This window comes from Cebus imitator, unplaced genomic scaffold (genome assembly GCF_001604975.1).
Source record: "Cebus imitator isolate Cc_AM_T3 unplaced genomic scaffold, Cebus_imitator-1.0 Scaffold162, whole genome shotgun sequence".
NCBI classification, from domain to species: domain Eukaryota; kingdom Metazoa; phylum Chordata; class Mammalia; order Primates; family Cebidae; genus Cebus; species Cebus imitator.
This window is the reverse complement of record NW_016107477.1, coordinates 4547000-4566381: the sequence shown is the minus strand read 5'-3', so window position 1 is coordinate 4566381 and position 19382 is coordinate 4547000. Positions and strand designations below refer to the sequence as shown.

Here is a 19382-nt window from a genome sequence, read left to right as displayed (position 1 = left end):
GATTCCCTGTTTAATAAATGGTGTTGGGAAAACTGGCTAGCCATGTGCAGAAAGCAGAAACTGGACCCCTTCCTGACACCTTACACTAAAATTAATTCCAGATGGATTAAAGACTTAAACATAAGACCTAACACCATAAAAATCTTAGAAGAAAACCTAGGCAAAACCATTCAGGATACAGGCATAGGCAAGGGCTTCATGACTAAAACACCAAAAGCATTGGCAACAAAAGCCAAAATAGACTAATGGGACCTAATTAAACTCCAGAGCTTTTGCACAGCAAAAGAAACAGTCATTAGAGTGAACTGGCAACCAACAGAATGGGAAAAAAATTTTTGCAATCTACCCATCTGATAAAGGGCTAATATCCAAAATCTACAAAGTACTAAAACAGATTTACAAGGAGAAAACAAACAAACCTATTCAAAAGTGGGCAAAGGATATGAACAGACACTTTACAAAGGAAGACATATATGAGGCCAACAAACTTATGAAAAAATGCTCATCATCACTGGTCATTAGAGAAATGCAAATCAAAACTGCATTGAGAAACCATCGCAGGCCAGTTAGAATGGCGATCATTAAAAAATCTGGAGACAACGGATGCTGGAGAGGATGTGGAGACATAGGAACACTTTTACACTGTTGGTGGGAGTGTAAATTAGTTCAACCATTGTGGAAGGCAGTGTGGCGATTCCTCAAGGACCTGGAAATAGAAATTCCATTTGACCCAGCAATCCCATTATTGGGTATATATCCAAAGGATTATAAATCGTTCTGTTTGAAGGACACATGCACACGAATGTTCATTGCGACACTGTTTATTATAGCAAAGACTTGGAACCAACCCAAATGCCCACCAATGATAGACTGGACCGGGAAAATGTGGCAGATATATACCATGGAATACTATGCAGCCATAAAAAACGATGAGTTCATGTCCTTTGTAGGGATATGAGTCTGGAAACCATCATTCTCGGCAAGCTGACACAAGAACAGAAAATCAAACACCGCATGTTCTCACTCATAGGAGGGTGTTGAACAGTGAGAACACATGGACACAGGGAAGGCAGCATCACACACTGAGGTCTGTGGTGGGGAACTAGGGGAGGGACAGAGAAGGGTGGGGAGTTGAGGAGGGATAACATGGGAACAAATGCCAGTTATAGGTGATGGGGCATTTGTATAGGTGAAGGCAGCAAACCACATTGCGATGTGTGTACCTGTGCAACAGTCTTCCATGTTCTTCACATGTACCCCAAAACCTAAAATGCAACAAAATACATATTACAAAAATAAAATTAAAAAAAACTGTAAATTATTATGTCCAAATAGAAAACTGAAATGGTTATGTGTGCAGTTAAAATTTTAAAAACCGTGTATTGAATGAAGAAACATTTGAACCCCTTCAAAAGGCATTGAGTACTTTTCTAGGCACTGTGTAAGCACAGTGGGAATTAAATAATACTTGGCTCATGCCCTGATAGTACCGTCTTTGTCGGAAGGATGGTCAGGCAAGTACATTTCCCAGGATATGACATCAATGATTGTTATCAGAAGAATATACAGATTGTTAAGTCAATATACACATCATAAAGTCAAATGTAATAGTAAGTTTCTGGGTTTTTTGACATGGTTTGCAAATATTTTGCTTACTTGAGGGCCTTGTTAGCGTATGAATTAGAGAGTAGTATCTGTTATAAATCACATCTATGGTTCCTGAGTTCAGACAGTAGTATTTCTGATGGTAAATTAGAAAAGCGACCAATTCATCCTGAAATTTATTCAAATCTATTTGGATTGTAAGAGTTCACCCCTTAAACCTAAAATAATATGTTTGCATCTTTGTTGATATTTTTAAAACATTGCAGTATATATAGTGCTTCTGGATCATCATTAGTGGAATGAAAGAAATGATCTCTCTAGTCTCTTTCCCTTGAGTAATTTCTTGAATCTATTATTTTATTTTTAGATATTCAGTTACTAGTTAATAAAAAATTTAGATACTTTTTATTGAAGTGAAACTTACACAACATAAAATCAATCATTTTAAAGTGTTAGTAGCATTTAGCATGTTCACAAAGTTGTATAACCACCACTTCTTCCTAGTTCCAAAACATTATTATTTTTTTTTACTTTAGTATTTTCTCAATGAAAGAAGTCAGTTTTGGTCTTGGCCTAATTTTTGGTTTATATTTAGCCCTTTAACGTGCTGCATTATAATGCTTGATGCAATGTAAAATTAGTAAAACATTAAAATAAAAAAATTTTAAACTGTATCCAGTACTGGTAAGAATCTCTTGATTTTCTTAAAATTGTGTTTGTTTTTTGGTCATGTTTTATGTTCCTTAGCTCCCATTTTTTTCTCTATCTTGGGAATAACTCATTTTTAAAAATAAATTTAGTTTTACTATATCAGTGATATACAGTATAACTTTAGATTGTTAACTAGGGCGTGGAGATGCTTATTCAAAATCCCTGGCTTTGGGATTTAGGAGATATAGGCATTGTCTCCAGTTCTGATGATAGTGAGATTTTCATGGGGATAGTGTTGAATCTGTACATCAGTAGGGAGAGAATTGCCAGTTTTGAAGTCTATGAACATGGTAGATCTATTTATTTAGGTCTTTGATTTATATCACTATTCACTACTTTGAATGAGACTGTTTTTAAATGTTTCCAGTTCATTGTTCATTGCTAATTTGTAGAAATGCAATAGATTTTTATATTCTGATTTATAGCCTACAACCTTCCTAAACATACTTATTTGTTCTGGTCGCTTCTTTGTAGATTCCTTCTTAATTTCTATGTAGAGAACCATGTCATATTTGAATAGAGAGAATTTTCTTTCTTTCTTTCTAATCTGTATCTCTTTTACTTTTTTATCTTGTCCTATTTGTACAGTCTAGCAGTTGATAACAATTAATAAATAACAACAGACTATCCAATTTCTTTCTGTATTAACTGTGGGAGCAAGTATTTAAATAGAGGTCAGTTTTCAAATAAATTGAATCTTCACTTTGCCTGGTATTGTGTTAACTGAAATATGCCTATATCAGAAGCGTGTTCATGCTTTCCTTGGAACTGAAGCTTTGCAAAACCAGGACGTGGTTCTGATATGTATGAGCTTCAGTTAACAGGGTGCTTTGCAAGGTGAGGACTGAATTATTTTCTTAGCAATACAGATAGGCTAAATCTAGATCTTTCCTGAATAATTTTCCCTTTGAACAGTCACCAGTTTTTTTAATTGGGGAAATGTAGGTTTTTGTTTGTTTTGCTTTTAAAATTACCAGGCAAAATGGTGAAGTAGTAATAAGATGGAAACTGTGGACAAAAATGAAATTTTTAGGATTTTCTGTGGGTTTACTTGGCATGTAGTATTTATTGGTTGTTTTTATTGATTGTGGTTAATATATGTCTTTGTTTCCTACTTAGATCAATTAATAATTGGCTATGAATATTTTTAAACTGCCAACCTGGGAATCTTGTCAAAGTGAAAATCCTGGTTCAGTAGGCCTGGGGGTTGGGCCTGGAATTCTACATTTTTCACAGATTCCCAAGTGATACCAACATGGACATTTTAAAAGTCACACTTTGAGTAGGAAAGGCTTGACACACCCATTATGTTGTATCTTCCATTGCACCAAAATCCTGTCTGTTACTGTTCCTGTGGTCTCATTGCTTGGTAGCTTCTTTTAATTTAAAAACTCTTGTGCTTACTGGAAGGATTGCTATGTTAAAAGACCTTTACTTCAAAAGCAAGAAACATCTCCGTGTTTAGATTTCACAAAAGAACCTAAAATGACTACAGGGAAAACTTTTGGCAAATGAGAATGCCAGGTCAGGTAATCATAAAGCCTGCTGGGTACCTTTTCTCTACTATCCACTCTGAGGAGAGAGTGAGTCCAAAAAGCTGACTGTGAGAAGAGGACTCACTGGTGGTTTATCACCTCTTTGAGGCTCATGCAATACCTGTGACTCAACTAGTTGCTAACTAATAAATATTGATGTGTTGGTTTCTGGCAATATAAGTGAACTATCGAATTACTATGGTTGTTCCTAGCTGTGCAGGCTTGGGCCTGGAGACACTGGGCGCATGGTCCAATAAATTATTATTATTATTTAAAAAGGAAAAAAAAAAATAATTGGCTATGAATGTTTTCTCTGATGTATATAGTATAATAATGCCATATCATATTTTGTTTCCTGAACTTATATACTTTTATTAAGTTATTAAACTTAACTGAAAGAGCCTTACTTGATATTTTCAGTACATTTTTGTTGTTATTTATTTTAGATAATGTGCAAAATGGCTCCCATGGTTGGGAAGGATATTACAGAGCGTCTTATCCTTCCTAGGTTTTGTGAGATGTGCTGTGATTGCAGAATGTTTCACGTTCGAAAGGTATTTTTTGTCAAATTTTTTTTCTTCTAAGAACATAGTTTTACTTGTTAATATACTGATATATGACATTTAAAAGATTATTTTAAAAGAACCTTATGTGTAATATTTTGAAATGTCAATGATGCTTTTGTTGTCAGGTCTGTGCTGCCAATTTTGGAGATATTTGCAGTGTAGTTGGCCAGCAAGCTACTGAAGAAATGTTGGTAAGTATTGCAGATATAAAGGAGTAAATGTTATTACCAGAAATGTAATAACGTTGAATTTAGGAGTTTAAATATCTGTAATCTGGGCATTTGAATTGTGTTTTTGATATTTATTAAAAATACAGATATGTGACAGGATCATTGGTCTGTTTTTACCTCTTCCATTTCTGTTAAGCAAATCAATTCTTACTTATTCAATTGAATCTTTAATTTTATTGCAACCCTCTAGACTTTTGATGACATGCTAAATCTATGGCAAGTTAGTTTTAAATAGTACACAAGATGCATGTACTTGATAAGTCAGCTTAAAGTATAAAGTTTTTAAGTATAAAACTCTTTTATACTTAAAGTGTTTCTGAAGCCACCTCTTATGCAGAATAAGTTCAGGGGCAAGCTCTTGTATAACATTTAAGCGATGATTGTTGGGAGTGCTTTTTCATAGCCAGTTGAGTTATAAATTAGATGTGATTTATTGAAAATTGTTGAGTATTAATACTAATAGACCTTCTACTTTTTAAGACAATCCAATATTTAAAACACTATGAGGCCAGGCTTGGTGCTCAACATCTGTAATCCTAGCCCTTTGGGAGGCCAAGGCAGGTCAGGAGTTTGAGACCAGCGCGGACAACATGGTGAAACCTCGTGTCTACTAAAAATACAAATTTAGCCAGGCGTGGTGGCACATGCCTGTAATCCCAGCTACTCGAGAGACTGAGGCAGAAGAATTGCTTGAACCCAAGACGCGGAGGTTGCAGTGAGCCGAGATTGTACCACTTCACCCCAGCCTGGGCAAAAGATCGAGACTTCGTCTCAAAAAGAAAAAGCTATGAAAGCAGAAAATGAAAAGAGAAGTAACTAATGAAATCTGCTGTCTTTGTCCAGCTAACAAAACTCTTTCTTTTTCACATAGCTGCCCAGATTTTTCCAGCTGTGTTCTGATAATGTTTGGGGAGTCCGGAAGGCTTGTGCGGAATGCTTCATGGCAGTTTCGTGTGCAACATGTCAAGAAATCCGACGTACCAAATTATCAGCACTTTTTATTAATTTGATCAGTGATCCTTCACGTTGGGTAGGGTTTTAATTATCACTTTTATAAAATAATACATTTGGGTTTGTTTTAAAGCAAACATAATTTTGACTTCATAAGAAATAACATAATTTAAGATATTTTTTATACTTTCAGGAGTAAACAGTAGAAAGACTAATACATTAACAGTTAGTGTGTTTTTTTGTAACAGGACAAAAATATCTGTACAAATATGAGTCCTGTTGATTTTTATTTAATTGGCATGATGTATTATGTTAATTGATTTTTAGATGTTAAACCAATTGCATCTTTGGAATAAGTCCCACTATCTCATAGTGTATAGTTCTTTTTATATGTCGTTGGATTCAGTTTGTCAGTATTTTGTTGAGGGTTTTTGTGTCCATACCATGAGAGATATTGGTCTGTAGCTTTCTTATGATGGCTTTGTCTGGTTTTGTTGTCAGAGTAATAATGGCCTCAGAAAATGAGTTGGGAAATGTTCCCTCCTCTTCTGTTTTTGGGGAGAGTTTTTGAAGAATTGGTACTGATTATCCCTTAAATGTTTGGTAGAGTTCAGTGGCAAAGCCCTCTGGCCCTGGGCTTTTCTTTGTAGATAGATTTAACATTCCTAATCCAATCTCTTCACTAGTTATAGGTCTATTCATATTGTGTTTTTTTCTTGAGTCAGTTTTTATAGTTTGTATCTTTCTAGGAATTTGCACATTTCATCTAAGTTATTTAATTTGTTGGTATATGATTATACATAGGATTCCTTTATAATCTTTTAATTTCCATAATGTCATTAGTAATGCCTCTTCTTTCATTTCCGATTTGAGTAATTTGAGTCTTGTCTGTTTTCTGGCCAGTCTGCTAAAGGTTTGTCAGTTTTGTTGATCTTTTAGAGAACCAACTTTTGGTTTCATTGGTTTTCTCCATTTTTCTGTTATCTATTTCATTAATTCCCATTTTAATCTTTATTCTCCCTTGTGCTTGCTTTTAGTTTATTTTCCTGCTTTTTCCAGTGTCTTTAGGCAGAAGGTTAGGTTATGGATTAGAGGTCTTCTTTCTTTGAATTATCATCTGGGGTAAATGGCTTTCAACCTGAAGAATTTAATTTAGTATTTCTTGTTAATGTAGGTCTGCTAACAACAAATTCTTAGTTTTCCTTTATCTGTGGATGTCTTTATTTCACCTTCAATTTTGAAAGACAGCTTTGCTTAATGTGAGAGTGAGTGTGTTATGCCACTGCCTCTGACCTCTTTTGTTTCTGCTGAGAGGTCAACTGTTGTCAGTTAGGTTTCCCTTGTAGGTGATATGTCATCTTTCTCTTGTTGCTTTCTAGATTTTTCTCCTTGCCTTTGACTTTCAGAATTTTTACTGTGATGTGTCCATTTGTACAGCTCTTTTAGTTTATACTACTTGAAGTTGAGTTAATTGAACTTCCTAGTTATGTAAGTTACGTTTTTTCAATAAATTTGGAGTTTTGAGCCAACATTTCTTCAAATAATTTTTCTTCTCTTTTCTCTCTTCTCTCCCTCTAATATCCCCATTTTTTATATATATATATATATAAAATATATAAAACATTATATATAATATGCATATTATATATTATATATAATACATATTACATATATTATATATAAAAATATATATAATATATAGTACATATTATATATAAATATTTTTTGTATATATATATTATACATATGTTAATGTGCTTAAAGATGGCCCACATTTCTCTGAGGCCCTTTTCATTTTTCCTCATTTTTTTCCCCTCTGTTCTTTGGCTTGCATAGTCTCTTGATCTGTTTTCAATAGATCAGTCCTGTGTTCTGCCAGTTCAGATCTACTGTTGAGCTCACGTAGTGACCTTATTTTAGTCATTGTACTTTTCAACTCTAAAATTTTCATCTGGTTCTTTTTCATAATTTCTCTTTATTGATGTTATGCTCTAGTTGATGCAGCACTGTCCCCATACCTCCTATTACTTCTGTAATATCATTTCGTTTGGTTCTGCAAACATGTTTATAATAGCTACTTTTAAGCCTTTTTTTAAAGTCTGAAATCTGATTGCTCTCATAAGCAGTTTCTGTTGCCTGTTTCTTTTTTTCCCCTAATGTATGGATTTTTTTTTTTTTGCATACCTTGTAATGTTTTGTTGAGAGTTGAACATTTTAGATAATATATGTAGTAACTTTGATACTAGTTGTCCTCCCTCCTCCATGGGGCTTGTGACTGTTATTTGCCAGTTTAGTGACTGGCTGGAATACTTGAGTGAAGGCTGTTTCCCCACTCTAGGAGGTACAGCTTTGGATCTGCCAACAGTCACCCTGGGATGACAGGGCTTTGGTGGGGATGGAAGGGCAGCAGTAAGGTTCCCTTGGCTTCTTTCTCCTGGTGAGGAATCATCGCCCTGTGAGCTAGAGCAGTGGGCTAGTGGGGCCCCAGTCTTTTTAGTATGCCACACCCAAAGGAGGGTAGAAGAAAGGAGCCTCACCCCTCAGCTGCTCTCGCTCAGGACTGGGAGTCAGCATCAGGTAGCTGGAGCAATGCAGAGCCTGTTGCCCGGGAGCTACAGGAGAGCTGACCCCAGTGTGCTTGGCTGCAGCACACTGCAATCTCTATCTCACCTTGCTGGAGGCAGGATAAGCAGGGAAGGATCTTGGTTCAAATACCATAGACTCTCAGCTTTTTTACAGTGTATACTACATTTTGTCGATTTTCTTGAATCAATATCCATGCATTTGCTGCTTGCTCCTAGGGCCGTTTCCAGGGGCTCTGAATGATTGTTTTATAATTTTCACTTATATCCCCGGGAATTAGGTCAGCCGAGCTCCTCACACTGTCACGGCGGATACCAATTTCAGGACCTTCGCATATTCATTCCCTAAACAAAATTGACATAGAAGACATGACTCTTAAGCCTTAGTATTATATTAATGTTTGTGTTATATCCTGTATCAGATTGTTAGAAACACACACACACACGTAAATCCTATGCCTATTTAGGTGAAAAAGGAGAGAAAATAGTCTTTTGTCCAAACAATGTTAAACCATTTGGGGAAGATTATAATCTGCTCTATTGCCCCTTCTCAAAAGTTAAAATTGAATTAAAAGTAAATTTTATTTCAGAAATTCTTTAATATTTATTCTTTGAGTGACTTACAGATTTCTTTTAGTGGTTTCCAGAACGTTTGTTTAAAATCATTAGTTGTTTATTTCTTAAAGTCATTGAAACTAGTAAAAATAATAGCTTAAAATCACTTTATTTTGAGGAATAGCTTAAAGTAGAAATATTTTTATGGTGTTGGAAAATTACTCAGTTTACACACAGTGGGATGTGTTGTAGAGTTCAGATTGAACTTTAGTCCTGATTTCATTGTAACTACAGGGTGACATTGAGGAAGTAATTTTATTTGGATTTAAGTTTCTATTTTTGTGAAATCAAGGAGGTAGATTAATAGTAGGATTTAACTAACTCTTATTAGAGACTCTTGGTGTCTCTCCTCCACATTAAACTTTTTTTATTCTAATCTAACAACAAGGTAAACTAATAATTTAGATAAACTAAGTTTTCTGTATCCTTTATTGGGAACAAACTCAGAGATTTAACAATATTCAGAGAAGAATAAATTCATGCATACGGTGTTAAAAGTGACCTTTTATCCTTTTATGGAAGTAATGTTTGGTGACTTATGAAGAGGAGAAAAACCCTTAGTTCACACACATACAGGCTATTCTTTTCCCTCTTAGGCATATAATTCTAGCCTTTTTAAAAAAACAGTTGAGTCATTTTTTATATATGCTTCTCTAAGTAGGTGAATTCTAATGATATGCTTTACATTTATTTGCCTATGTAAAAGTCATGCTTACTGTATAATTCTTATCTTAAACTTGCAAAAGATATTATTAGGCATTTTTTTTTGAAACTCGATGTTTATTTTCCATGAATCTTATATGTTGTTTAAGAGCCCACACAAGAACAGCTTAAGACCATTCAGTGGTTGCTCCTACCCATTCAGTGGCCTGAGCAGTGGGGGCTGCAGACCAGTCTTCCGTGGCAGGCTGGGCGCTCCAGTCTTCAGTAGGGAACTGCTGGATGGGCACAGAGGGCACCTGCACGCCTTCAGACCAGTCGGCAACCTCAGGCTGAGTGGCGGTGAACTCAGGGGCCGGAGCAGTCCATTCACCCTGAAACTCCTCCTTGGTCACAGCCTTTTCAGCAGCAGCCTGCTCTTCTTTTTCAATCTCTTCAGGATCTCTGTAGAAGTAGAGATCAGGCATGACCTCCCACGGGTGTTCACGGGAAATGGTGCCACGCATGCGCAAAACTTCCCAAGCCAGCATCCACCACATCAAACCCACTGAGTGAGCTCCCTTTTTAGAATCTTATAGTAGAACCCATCAAGTTGGTGTGAAAACAGAAAGGCCAAGTGCCTGAGAGGCCTGAGCAAGAAACATGGACAAAGGCAGAAGAAAACACACTGTTTTCCAAATGTTTTCATCTCTCCACAAAGCTGTCATGCGGTAATGTTATACTGTAGCAAGAATTACTATCAAACTCCACTCATCGGGCCAGAGACCCTCATGGTGTTAGCGAAAAACTTGCCCCTCGTGTAGCACACTACCTACACTTGCGAGTTCATCGGCCAGTCAGTAGCCTCAACTCCAAGCTCTAACAATGTGCACAGGCATTTTTTTTTTTTTAAGAAAAGGAATGCTAGCCAGGCACAGTAACTCACACCTATAATCCTGACACTTTGGGAGGCAGAGGTGGGAGGATCACTTGAGGGTAGGAGTTCAAGACCAGTCTGGGCAACATAGCAAGGCCCTGTCTCTACAAAAAAAAAAAAAAAAAAAGAAAGAAAAATTAGCTGGATGTGGTGGCACATGCCTATAGTCCACAACTATTCATGAGGCTGAGGTTGGAGGATCATTTAAGCTCAGGATTTCAAGGCTGCAGTGAGCCATGGTAGCACCACTGCTCTCCAGCCTCCGCAACAGAACGAGACCTGTCTCGAAAAGAAAAGGAAAGCTAAACTTCAGAGAAACTGATTTGTGGCAAAGTCAGGGTTTTAGTAACATATCAGTTTTCCCATTGTGGTTGCCTTTGTCTGATTGTATCCATTCATCCTTCCTTCCATAAATCCTCTCATTTTCAAATGTTTTAAAAATTCCTGATTTCAAAAATAATACAGAAATATGACATGAAGTGAAATTCTGTAACTTTATCATTTTTCCTACATGAGATGAGAACAGTAATACATGCTTCAAGATCTTCGTGACACATATTTTAAGCTAATAGTATATTTTTGGTACATCTGTCTTGCCTCATTGTAGTGAACAAATTATAGTCTTTCCCACCTGAAAACATTAAATGTATTTATCACATTTTGTTGACTTTATTAATTTTTATGTTCTTTATGGCATTGTTGGTTTTTCTTATTCTTTTTGTTCTTGAGAATACAGCAGGACTTTCTTTAGTTTTGTTCTATGCAAACGTTATAGTATCTCATACTTAGATTATCATGGTTCAAACATTCAAGGGAGGATAAAAACAATTGAAATTTTTAAAAAAAGCAAATAGGGGATTGTTTTTTCTGTGTGTGTTGTTTTGTTCTTTTTTTTTTTTTTTTTTAAGACAGTCTTGCCCAGTCGCCCAGGCTGGAGTACAGTGGCGTGATCACAGCTTCATATGATTCCTCCACCTCAGACCCTGCTGAGTAGCTGGGACTTCCGTATTTTTTGTAGAGACTGGGTTTCACCATGTTGTCCAGGCTGGTCTCAAACTTCTGGACCCACGTGATCCACCCGCCTTGGCCTCCCAGAATGCTGGGATTACAGGCGTGAGCCACTGGGCCTAGCCAGAGAAAATAGCTTATAAGAATTTTTCAGTCCTGGCTGAGGTTCTGAATCTCGGCTTCCTTTAGAAAAGCTTTATTATGCTAAACATACTTTGGCATTTGAAAGTAGATTCTTAAATATCTATAATGTGTGTGTGTGTTTATACAATTCTTTTTAAAAATGATTCCTTTATTATTGTCCTTTTTATCTTCTAGGTTCGCCAAGCAGCTTTTCAATCTCTGGGACCATTCATATCTACTTTTGCTAATCCGTCTAGCTCAGGCCAGTATTTTAAAGAAGAAAGCAAAAGTTCAGAAGAGATGTCAGTAGAAGACAAAAATAGGTATTATTTTAAAATTGTTTTCTAATTTCAAAACTTTGTTTTCTGATTTTACTGCCTTTAAACATTATTTCCACCATTCCACAACAGGTGTTATTTTTGGATAGTTTGCTATTTCTCTTGAATATAAAAATTGGTAAATATTTTTATAGAGCTTTATTTTAAATGCATTTGTTTGTTATGCATCTCTTTCATTGGTTACATATCAAATGAGCAGGCGCATTTAACACAATTAGCTAGATGCCTGGCACATAGGAAGTGCTAAATAATAGATTATGATTTTTTTTTTAATGTTTAATACATTATTTACCTAGTCATTCAGTAATATCTAGAATATACAGGATAATTGTTATACACTGTGTAGTATTTTTTAAATCTGTTTTTAAGGAGTAAAACTTAATTTAGGAATATGTTTTATTTTCCTTTTCTGTCAAATAATTGTGCATCTTGGATTCTTTGTCAATGGTGTTTGTAATCTGTGAATTAAAGGAGAAAGTATAGGAATGATTAACACCAATTTAGTATATTTATTAGCCTGTATATCAGTTTTAAGTATATCAGTCTCATAGTGAAACCAAAGTTTTAAATAAAGCTTAAAGAGTCAACTCTGATTTTTATTTTTAAATGTTTTTGCATTGAAAATTTTCTATTAAATTTTAATTTTTAGAATTTATTATAACATATGCTTAGGGAAAAAACCAATTCAAGTGTAACTTATTAGTATGCAGAAAATGTACACAAAGTTTTACAGTTATGCACTTGAAGTAATTTTAATACAAGTTTTTGAAACAGTCCCTGCTGTAATGCTTGAGTTACCATAGTGTCTTGTCCCTCCCTTGTCATGATGCTAATGGACATTTTCTTCTGTAGGTCTTGATACTGTGCTATTTCCTTTCTTGGTGTTTTGATTTGGCAGTTCTTCTTTCTTCTCTGCTGCCTTGTTTTACCTTTTTGCCTGTTCTCCTACTGTCCTGCTGAATAGCCAAACAAACCTGAGGTACTGTTTTTTGTAAAGGAAGAAAATCACTCAAACCTATCTTCCTAGCAAGCAAAGTCTGTCAGTGTTTTTGAAAACAGGTGCTGCAAGGAGTTTGACAAAAATGATGATGGAAGGATGGGGAATGTTACCTATTTTTCATTTTGAAATCGGCATACTTAAAATTACTAAAGTATACTGAAGACTTTTACATAACTTTTGTTTTAAAATAATGGGTCTAGTAAGTAAAATAATTTGCAGAGAATTATGTAGTATGAGTTGGTAAACTTTCTCTGACAGGCCACGTAGTAATTATTTTTCTTCTCTGTCACAACTGCTCGCTACTCACTCGGCCTTTGCAGTGTATAAACAGCCATAGACATTATATAAATGGACGAGTTTCCAGTAAAACTTCACTGACGTAAATAGTGTGGCTATCAAGGCCATGTTTGCTGCCTACCAGTGTGTAGTATTATTGCAGGAGCTATTTAAAGGGAGTTTAATTTCTTCATTTTTCTTCCATTGTAATGAGGTATGTCTTAATGTCCAGGCAATACTACTTGTATTGCTGATCTTCAGTACATTATTAGAGTTTATTAAATTATGTTAATGATACGGTAAGGGGAAGAAAGCGTTCCTGGTTAAGGAAGGAGTTGTGCTAAATATTGTAAAAACTTTTGCACAGTTTGACATCCTATCTTTACAAAGAAGTAGTCTTATGTATTATTAAATCTCAGAATTGTTAGTTTTGGCACACTGGCATTTGTTTTAAGCTGTCTTAAACTGTTGTGGTATTATTTAAGATTGATTGATTGGTTGATTGATTGATCATGTAAAAGGTAACTGAGCACGTACTATGAACCAGAAACTGTAAATGGAAAGATAGAACTTAGTTCCTGTTCTCAAACTTCTCTCAGTTTCCCACATTCAGGTTTTTCAAACAAATGTCTTACAAAGTAAGCAAGTTTTTGGCAACATATTTCCACTACTGTTTGTTTATTGTATAGTGTTTCATCTGACCCTGGAAACATTTGCTATCACTTTAATATTCTTTGAAGCATTTATTGATTCCAAACATCTTACTTATACATCAGATCTTTCACTCACACTGGATGAGGCTATTAATGCTTCTTTAAAAGTGCTGATAAAGGCTACTTCTGGAAGCAGAGTTGAAATACTCAAATCTGCATTTTAAAAGTATGTAAAATAGGCATTCACTATTACGTTGTTCTCTGAATGCACCGTGTTGTAACTCGCCCTGTTTTTGTACTTGCTGCTCTCTGGGAAGCTTCTTGCTACATCCATACCCTTGTTTAACCCAGTGGATGTCAACAGGTTCTGTTTTAGACTCACTGACTTGTCCAGGAAGTACAGAGCTTTTGTCTATATCTGTCAGTAGCACTGTGATGAGAGCACTATTTTAATCCTATCTTTTTGGCTTCATATTGGCATCTATCATCTGGGTAGCCTCCCAGCTATGCAGTGTGGCATCCAACTCTCCTCCCTTTGTTTCCACTGGGCCTGGTCCGTTGATGCCCATATTAAGCCTGAATGAATTATTCTAGGGAAATATGGATTTGACCTCAAAAATCTGAAGTAACTAAACCACTTTTGCTGCTTTTATCAGTTTAGCTTAATGCTAACTGCATGAAAATAAAATTATTAGCACAAATTTGGAAATATTTCATGAATGCCAAAACGTCATTGCACCTTCTAAGTTCACAGTACTTAGAAGGTGTGTCCTGAAGTGTGTTTGCTTTCATCTCAGGATAATAGTGCCTCTTCAGCCTGATGTTCTAGAAGTCATTTTCTCCTTGAAATACCTGTAATTAATTTTCTAGGCCCATAGTCTCTAGTAAGGAACTCTTAGGATATTAATTGTAAACTTATATATGCACAAAAAGAAACTTAAGATTCCTCATTGATGTAGGTAGTTTCTGGACTCTCCTCTGGTGCTTTTACCTCTTAGGAAATGGGTTAATTCTCATTATACAGAGTCATAAGGGGCCTCAATTTTCAAAACAGTGTTTGTCTTGTACAATAGCATTTCAAAGTCTGACAATTAAGAATATCAGAATTTTGGCATTGAACAGCTTGATTTTGCATTGACTTATACATTACCAAGAAAAATTAGAATTGAGAATTTATACTTCTGACATTTTTGAAGCTATAGTACTATCCAGAATTTAATATAGTACTAGGGAAAACTTTGTCTCGTAGTTTTCTCTTAAAAATCATTCTAAGAGTTTTAAGTTTGGACAAACTAATACATTTACATTTATCAGACAAACAATTATTTGACCAGTCATTCTCCTTTTGTTTTTGCAGCTGAGAATATTAAAATTTAATTTTAACACCAAGGTGAGATAGTGATCAAGGAACTTTAAGTCCCTGTAATTCCAGTATTTTGGGAAGCTGAAGCAGGAGGATCACTTTAGCCCAGGAGTTTGAGGCTGCAGTGAGCCATGATCATACCACTTTACTCCAGCCTGGGCTATAGAGCGAGACCCTGTCTCTTAAAAAAAGAATGAGCAAGAAAAATGAGAGTTCATTATATTTGTCAGATAGTACATATGAGGTCTTAACAAGTTTTACCCATTTGCTCCTCTCTTCCCCCTTTTGGAACAATATCTTATTATAATTTTAAAATTTTAGTTTGAATTATTTCAGAAATGTTGCAAGAATATCACAAGGAATTTCATATATCCATCTAGATTTTCCAAATACTATTTTACCATATTTGCTTTATTCTTTTTTTCTGAACTCTTTGAGAATAAGTTTTAGACATGATATTCTTTTTACCTTTTTAAAATACTTCACCATGTATTTCTTTAAAAAACAGATGTTAATATATAACTGTAGTCCAGTTACCAAAATTAGGAAATTAATGTTGATACAATACTGTTAGCTACTCTATAGCCTTTATTGAATTTTACTGGTTAGCCCACTAATGTTCTTTATAACAAAAGGGAAAATTATCTTTTTTAATATGGACAAAATGGGAAATATATAATTCATAAACATATAGAAGACACATTTATTTTGCATAACAACACTAGCTTCAGGAACTCCTTTGGAGTGGGAGAACATTTTACAGGTTATCTAGGCCAGCCCCTCATTTTTATGAATAAGGGGTAAGTGAGGAATCCTAGAAGTCCTTAAAAGGCTCACAGTTTTATATTAATGTAGTGGCAGTGCGAGAGTAAGAACTTGCAGTCTGACTTCTTCACAATTGTAAACAATTGTATTATATATGCATACTGTGTATTTTGTAGTTATAAGAATGGAAGAAAAACACCAGAATTTAAAATGCAGTCACAATTTGTTTTGTTTTCAGATGACTTGCATGTTTTTGTTTATCAGTATTTTAAAAAATAATCATCTGTGAAAATATGGTTTTGAAAACAGTAAGCATTGTATGTTGAGAGGGAACCTCATAATTTTATGAGAATGTAGATGGTGACTATTTAAACTGGGAGCTCATATAGGTGTTAACATCACCCCTCTTTTGTACAGTCCTTTTAAGTCTCCTGTTAAACATCTTTTATTGTGTGTATGTAAAGGCACACAGATGCTTTTTCCTGTATTCATCTCACCAATTTACTTAAATATTTAGCTTAGCTGTCCTTATTTCTCTTTCATGTTTCTTGGGAAGCAATGTCTCTTCACCTGTTTAATCTGTCCCCCTTTGTTCCAGAAGCCCATATTCTTTCCTCTCCTCCGAAAGACATTGCTTTATCATTAATTCCATCAATCTCTGTGTCTCCAGTTCCTTCATCTCTTCTAACCTATTTTCCTCAGCCTAAAAATATGCTCATTGTTATTCTTTTATACAGGAAGAATGCCTTCACTCTTTGTGTTACTCTATACAATTGTTGTGTTATTCTTTATTAATGTTTTTTGCCTCCACGTATGTTAGCCTCACATCTTTCTGTGTTGATGACCTCCATATCTGTCTCAGTGTTTACCTCTTTGTCATAGATATCATCACCTAGAACCCCGTATGGATACCTGACTCACCCTATCTCAACCTGAACCCATTAGCTTTCTTGTGAAACTGTTGTTTGTTACCTGCAGCATGCAATAAGTGGAAAAGTCCTATTGATTTTTGCTGCTGTTTGAATGTGTTTTTCTGTAGTCCCGAAGACACTACCTCCATCAGAACATCATCACATCTCACCTGCATGTCTGTAATTCCTGCCTCCTATCTTACCTCCAACTCATTTTCTACATTTCCTCCAAAATGGTCTATGTAAAACCACAGATCTGTCAACAGTTTTCTTAGCTTCTACATGATTTCCTGTAGTCCAGGATGAACGCCAGAGGTCTGCTGGTCTGAAATACAGTGGTTCCTGTGATGTCTTTCATCCTTGTCATCCATCATTTCCTCATTGCTGATTCCTGAATGTGTCACACCTGATCAGCCACTCTGGCCTTTGCATGTACTGTTTCTCCTTTGGATGCTTTCTTCTTCCCCTTAGCCTTGTAAACACGTATTGGTTCTTCTGAGCACAGCTCATGTCATTTCCTTAAAGGTCTTTTTTTTTTGTCCATGTAAAGCACCTCTTGAGTGTCCACTTAAAGGCCTTTTAATCTTCACTTTCATTTCCTCCTGTGTTCAGTCTGCATGCATCTGTGCTTACTGCCCTGTCTAGCAGTGATTGGCTGATACATGTTCATTTTTTTCTTTTTGCCTCTAATTGTAATCTCAAGAGCAAGAGCTACGTCTCATTCACATTTGATTCCTCAATACTAATTTCGTTTCCTGGCTCTTAGTAGGTGCTCAATAAATGTTTGTTAAATTTAATTGAATCAAATAATAACACAGTAGTACTTTAGATAATAGATGGCAGTAATCACTGAACTTTAATGAATTTGTACCATCTCTCCTTATCAAGTTGTGACCTCATTTTAGGAAAATCTTGGGGAATAGAGATGAATATTGTAGAAGAAACAAAAGTAATATTTGCATTCAAGCAGATTTTAATATTTTGTGAGATAGCAAATAAGTGTCGTACTACTATCTTGAACATTTTTCTTTTCATTTTTCTTTTATAATGTAAGCAAATAGGCTTTAGGTCTTAGCTTTTCACTATGTCATTGGAGTAGAGTGGCAATACAAATAATGCTAAAAATCAAATAATATTGTTATGTGTCTTAAAATGATTTTAGAATACATTTCTTTAGTTATTTATTTTTGAAATTAGCATGGTATAATAGAATCCCAGGATCCTTAAATGTTACCTTCTTTAACTAATATATATTACTTGACTATTTAGACTTATACTTAATAGGTATTTACATCTTTGAACACAGAACAGCTGATGGAGAAAGAAGCATTATAAATAATACACGTAAATTCAATTTGTACAGATAATCTGTAATTTTTAATGTTTAAATTATCTAAATGCTATATGTAATATCTTTCATTAGTTTTTTTAAAGTAATTATCCTTTCATGTTGTTTTTTTCCCACCAAATGAAACAATAAAAGGATCAGAGATCAAGAAGTCCCAGAGGATGTACAAGTCAGGCCAGAGGATATTCCTTCAAATTTCAGCGTTAGTAATTCCAGTGTCAAACTGGAAAACACGATGGAAGACCATGCTGCTGAGGCATCCGGGAAGCCTCCAGGTGAAATTAGTGTTCCAGTGGACAGCTCTTTACTTTGTACTTTGTCCTCAGAATCTCACCAGGAAACAGCTAGTAATGAGAATAAAAAACCTGGTAACTACAAATCTACGTTACGACCAGAGGTTGGCACCAGTTCACAAGATTCAGCTTTCTTAGATCAGGAATTGTATAACTCCTTCCATTTCTGGAGGACTCCTCTTCCTGAAATAGATCTAGATATAGAGCTTGAACAGAACTCTGGGGGAAAATCCAGCCCAGAGGGACCAGAGGAAGCAGCTGAAGGCCCTGTGCTCGGTTCCCCAAACATCACCATGGCCACCAGAAAGGAACTGGAAGAAATGATAGAAAATCTAGAGCCCCACATTGATGATCCAGATGTTAAAGGTATGGAAGAATCAGTCAAATTCTTTATTCTAAAATTGATTAAAAGTATAGTGTCTGATTTTAAAATTTCATTTCAGAAAAAAGTTGCCATTTAATAATGTATTATGAACTGGGCATAGTGGCTCACACCTGTATAATACCAGCATTTTGAGAGGTTGAGGCAGTAGGATCACTTGAGACCAGGAGTTCAAGACCAGAATGGGCAACATAATAAGACCTCATCTCTACAAAAAAATTAAAAATTAGCCAGGCATGGTGGCACATGCCTGTAGTCCCAGCAACTTGGGAAACTGAGGTGGGAGATCATTTGAGCTTAAAAGGTTGGGGCTGCACTGAGCTGTGATTGTGCAGCCTCGACCTCGTAAGCTCAAATGTTGTCAAAGGATCATCAGCAGATTGCTCTGATAGTTTTCCAACCTGAGCAACAGTGAGACCATGTCTTTCTTCATTCAAAAAAAGAAAAAGGTAGTGTGACCATCATTATCATGTATTTCTAAATTCTCTCAATACACAATCTGATCTTCAGGAAATTTTTCATTTAAAATAGGCTCATCATTGCATTCCTTA

General features: G+C 35.4%; 2 protein-coding genes and 1 non-coding gene across 3 annotated transcripts in view; 1 reads left to right on the top strand and 2 right to left on the bottom strand.

The window, feature by feature from the left end:
* Positions 1-4297: 4297 nt before the first annotated feature.
* Positions 4298-19382, top strand: part of LOC108314844 (serine/threonine-protein phosphatase 4 regulatory subunit 1) — a 41657-nt gene continuing 26572 nt past the window's right edge. Inside the window, exons 1-5 of the mRNA XM_017543949.2 lie at positions 4298-4405; positions 4543-4608; positions 5519-5677; positions 11698-11825; positions 18292-18815. Of these exons, the coding sequence (XP_017399438.1) occupies positions 4301-4405; positions 4543-4608; positions 5519-5677; positions 11698-11825; positions 18292-18815 (982 nt within the window). The 5' untranslated portion in view covers positions 4298-4300. The remainder of the gene's footprint in view (positions 4406-4542; positions 4609-5518; positions 5678-11697; positions 11826-18291; positions 18816-19382) is intronic.
* LOC108314845 (40S ribosomal protein SA-like) lies at positions 9564-10323 on the bottom strand. Its single transcript, XM_017543950.2, has one exon. The coding sequence runs from the start codon at positions 9992-9994 to the stop codon at positions 9626-9628; it is 369 nt and encodes a 122-aa protein (XP_017399439.1). The 5' UTR covers positions 9995-10323; the 3' UTR covers positions 9564-9625.
* On the bottom strand, positions 10175-10328 carry LOC119473498. Its single transcript, XR_005202713.1, has one exon. It is a non-coding gene; the product is annotated as a small nucleolar RNA SNORA62/SNORA6 family (small nucleolar RNA).

Coding starts and splice junctions, on each gene's coding strand:
- LOC108314845 (XM_017543950.2), bottom strand. CDS start 9,994: ATGTGGTGGATGCTGGCTTGGGAAGTTTTGCGCATGCGTGGCACCATT.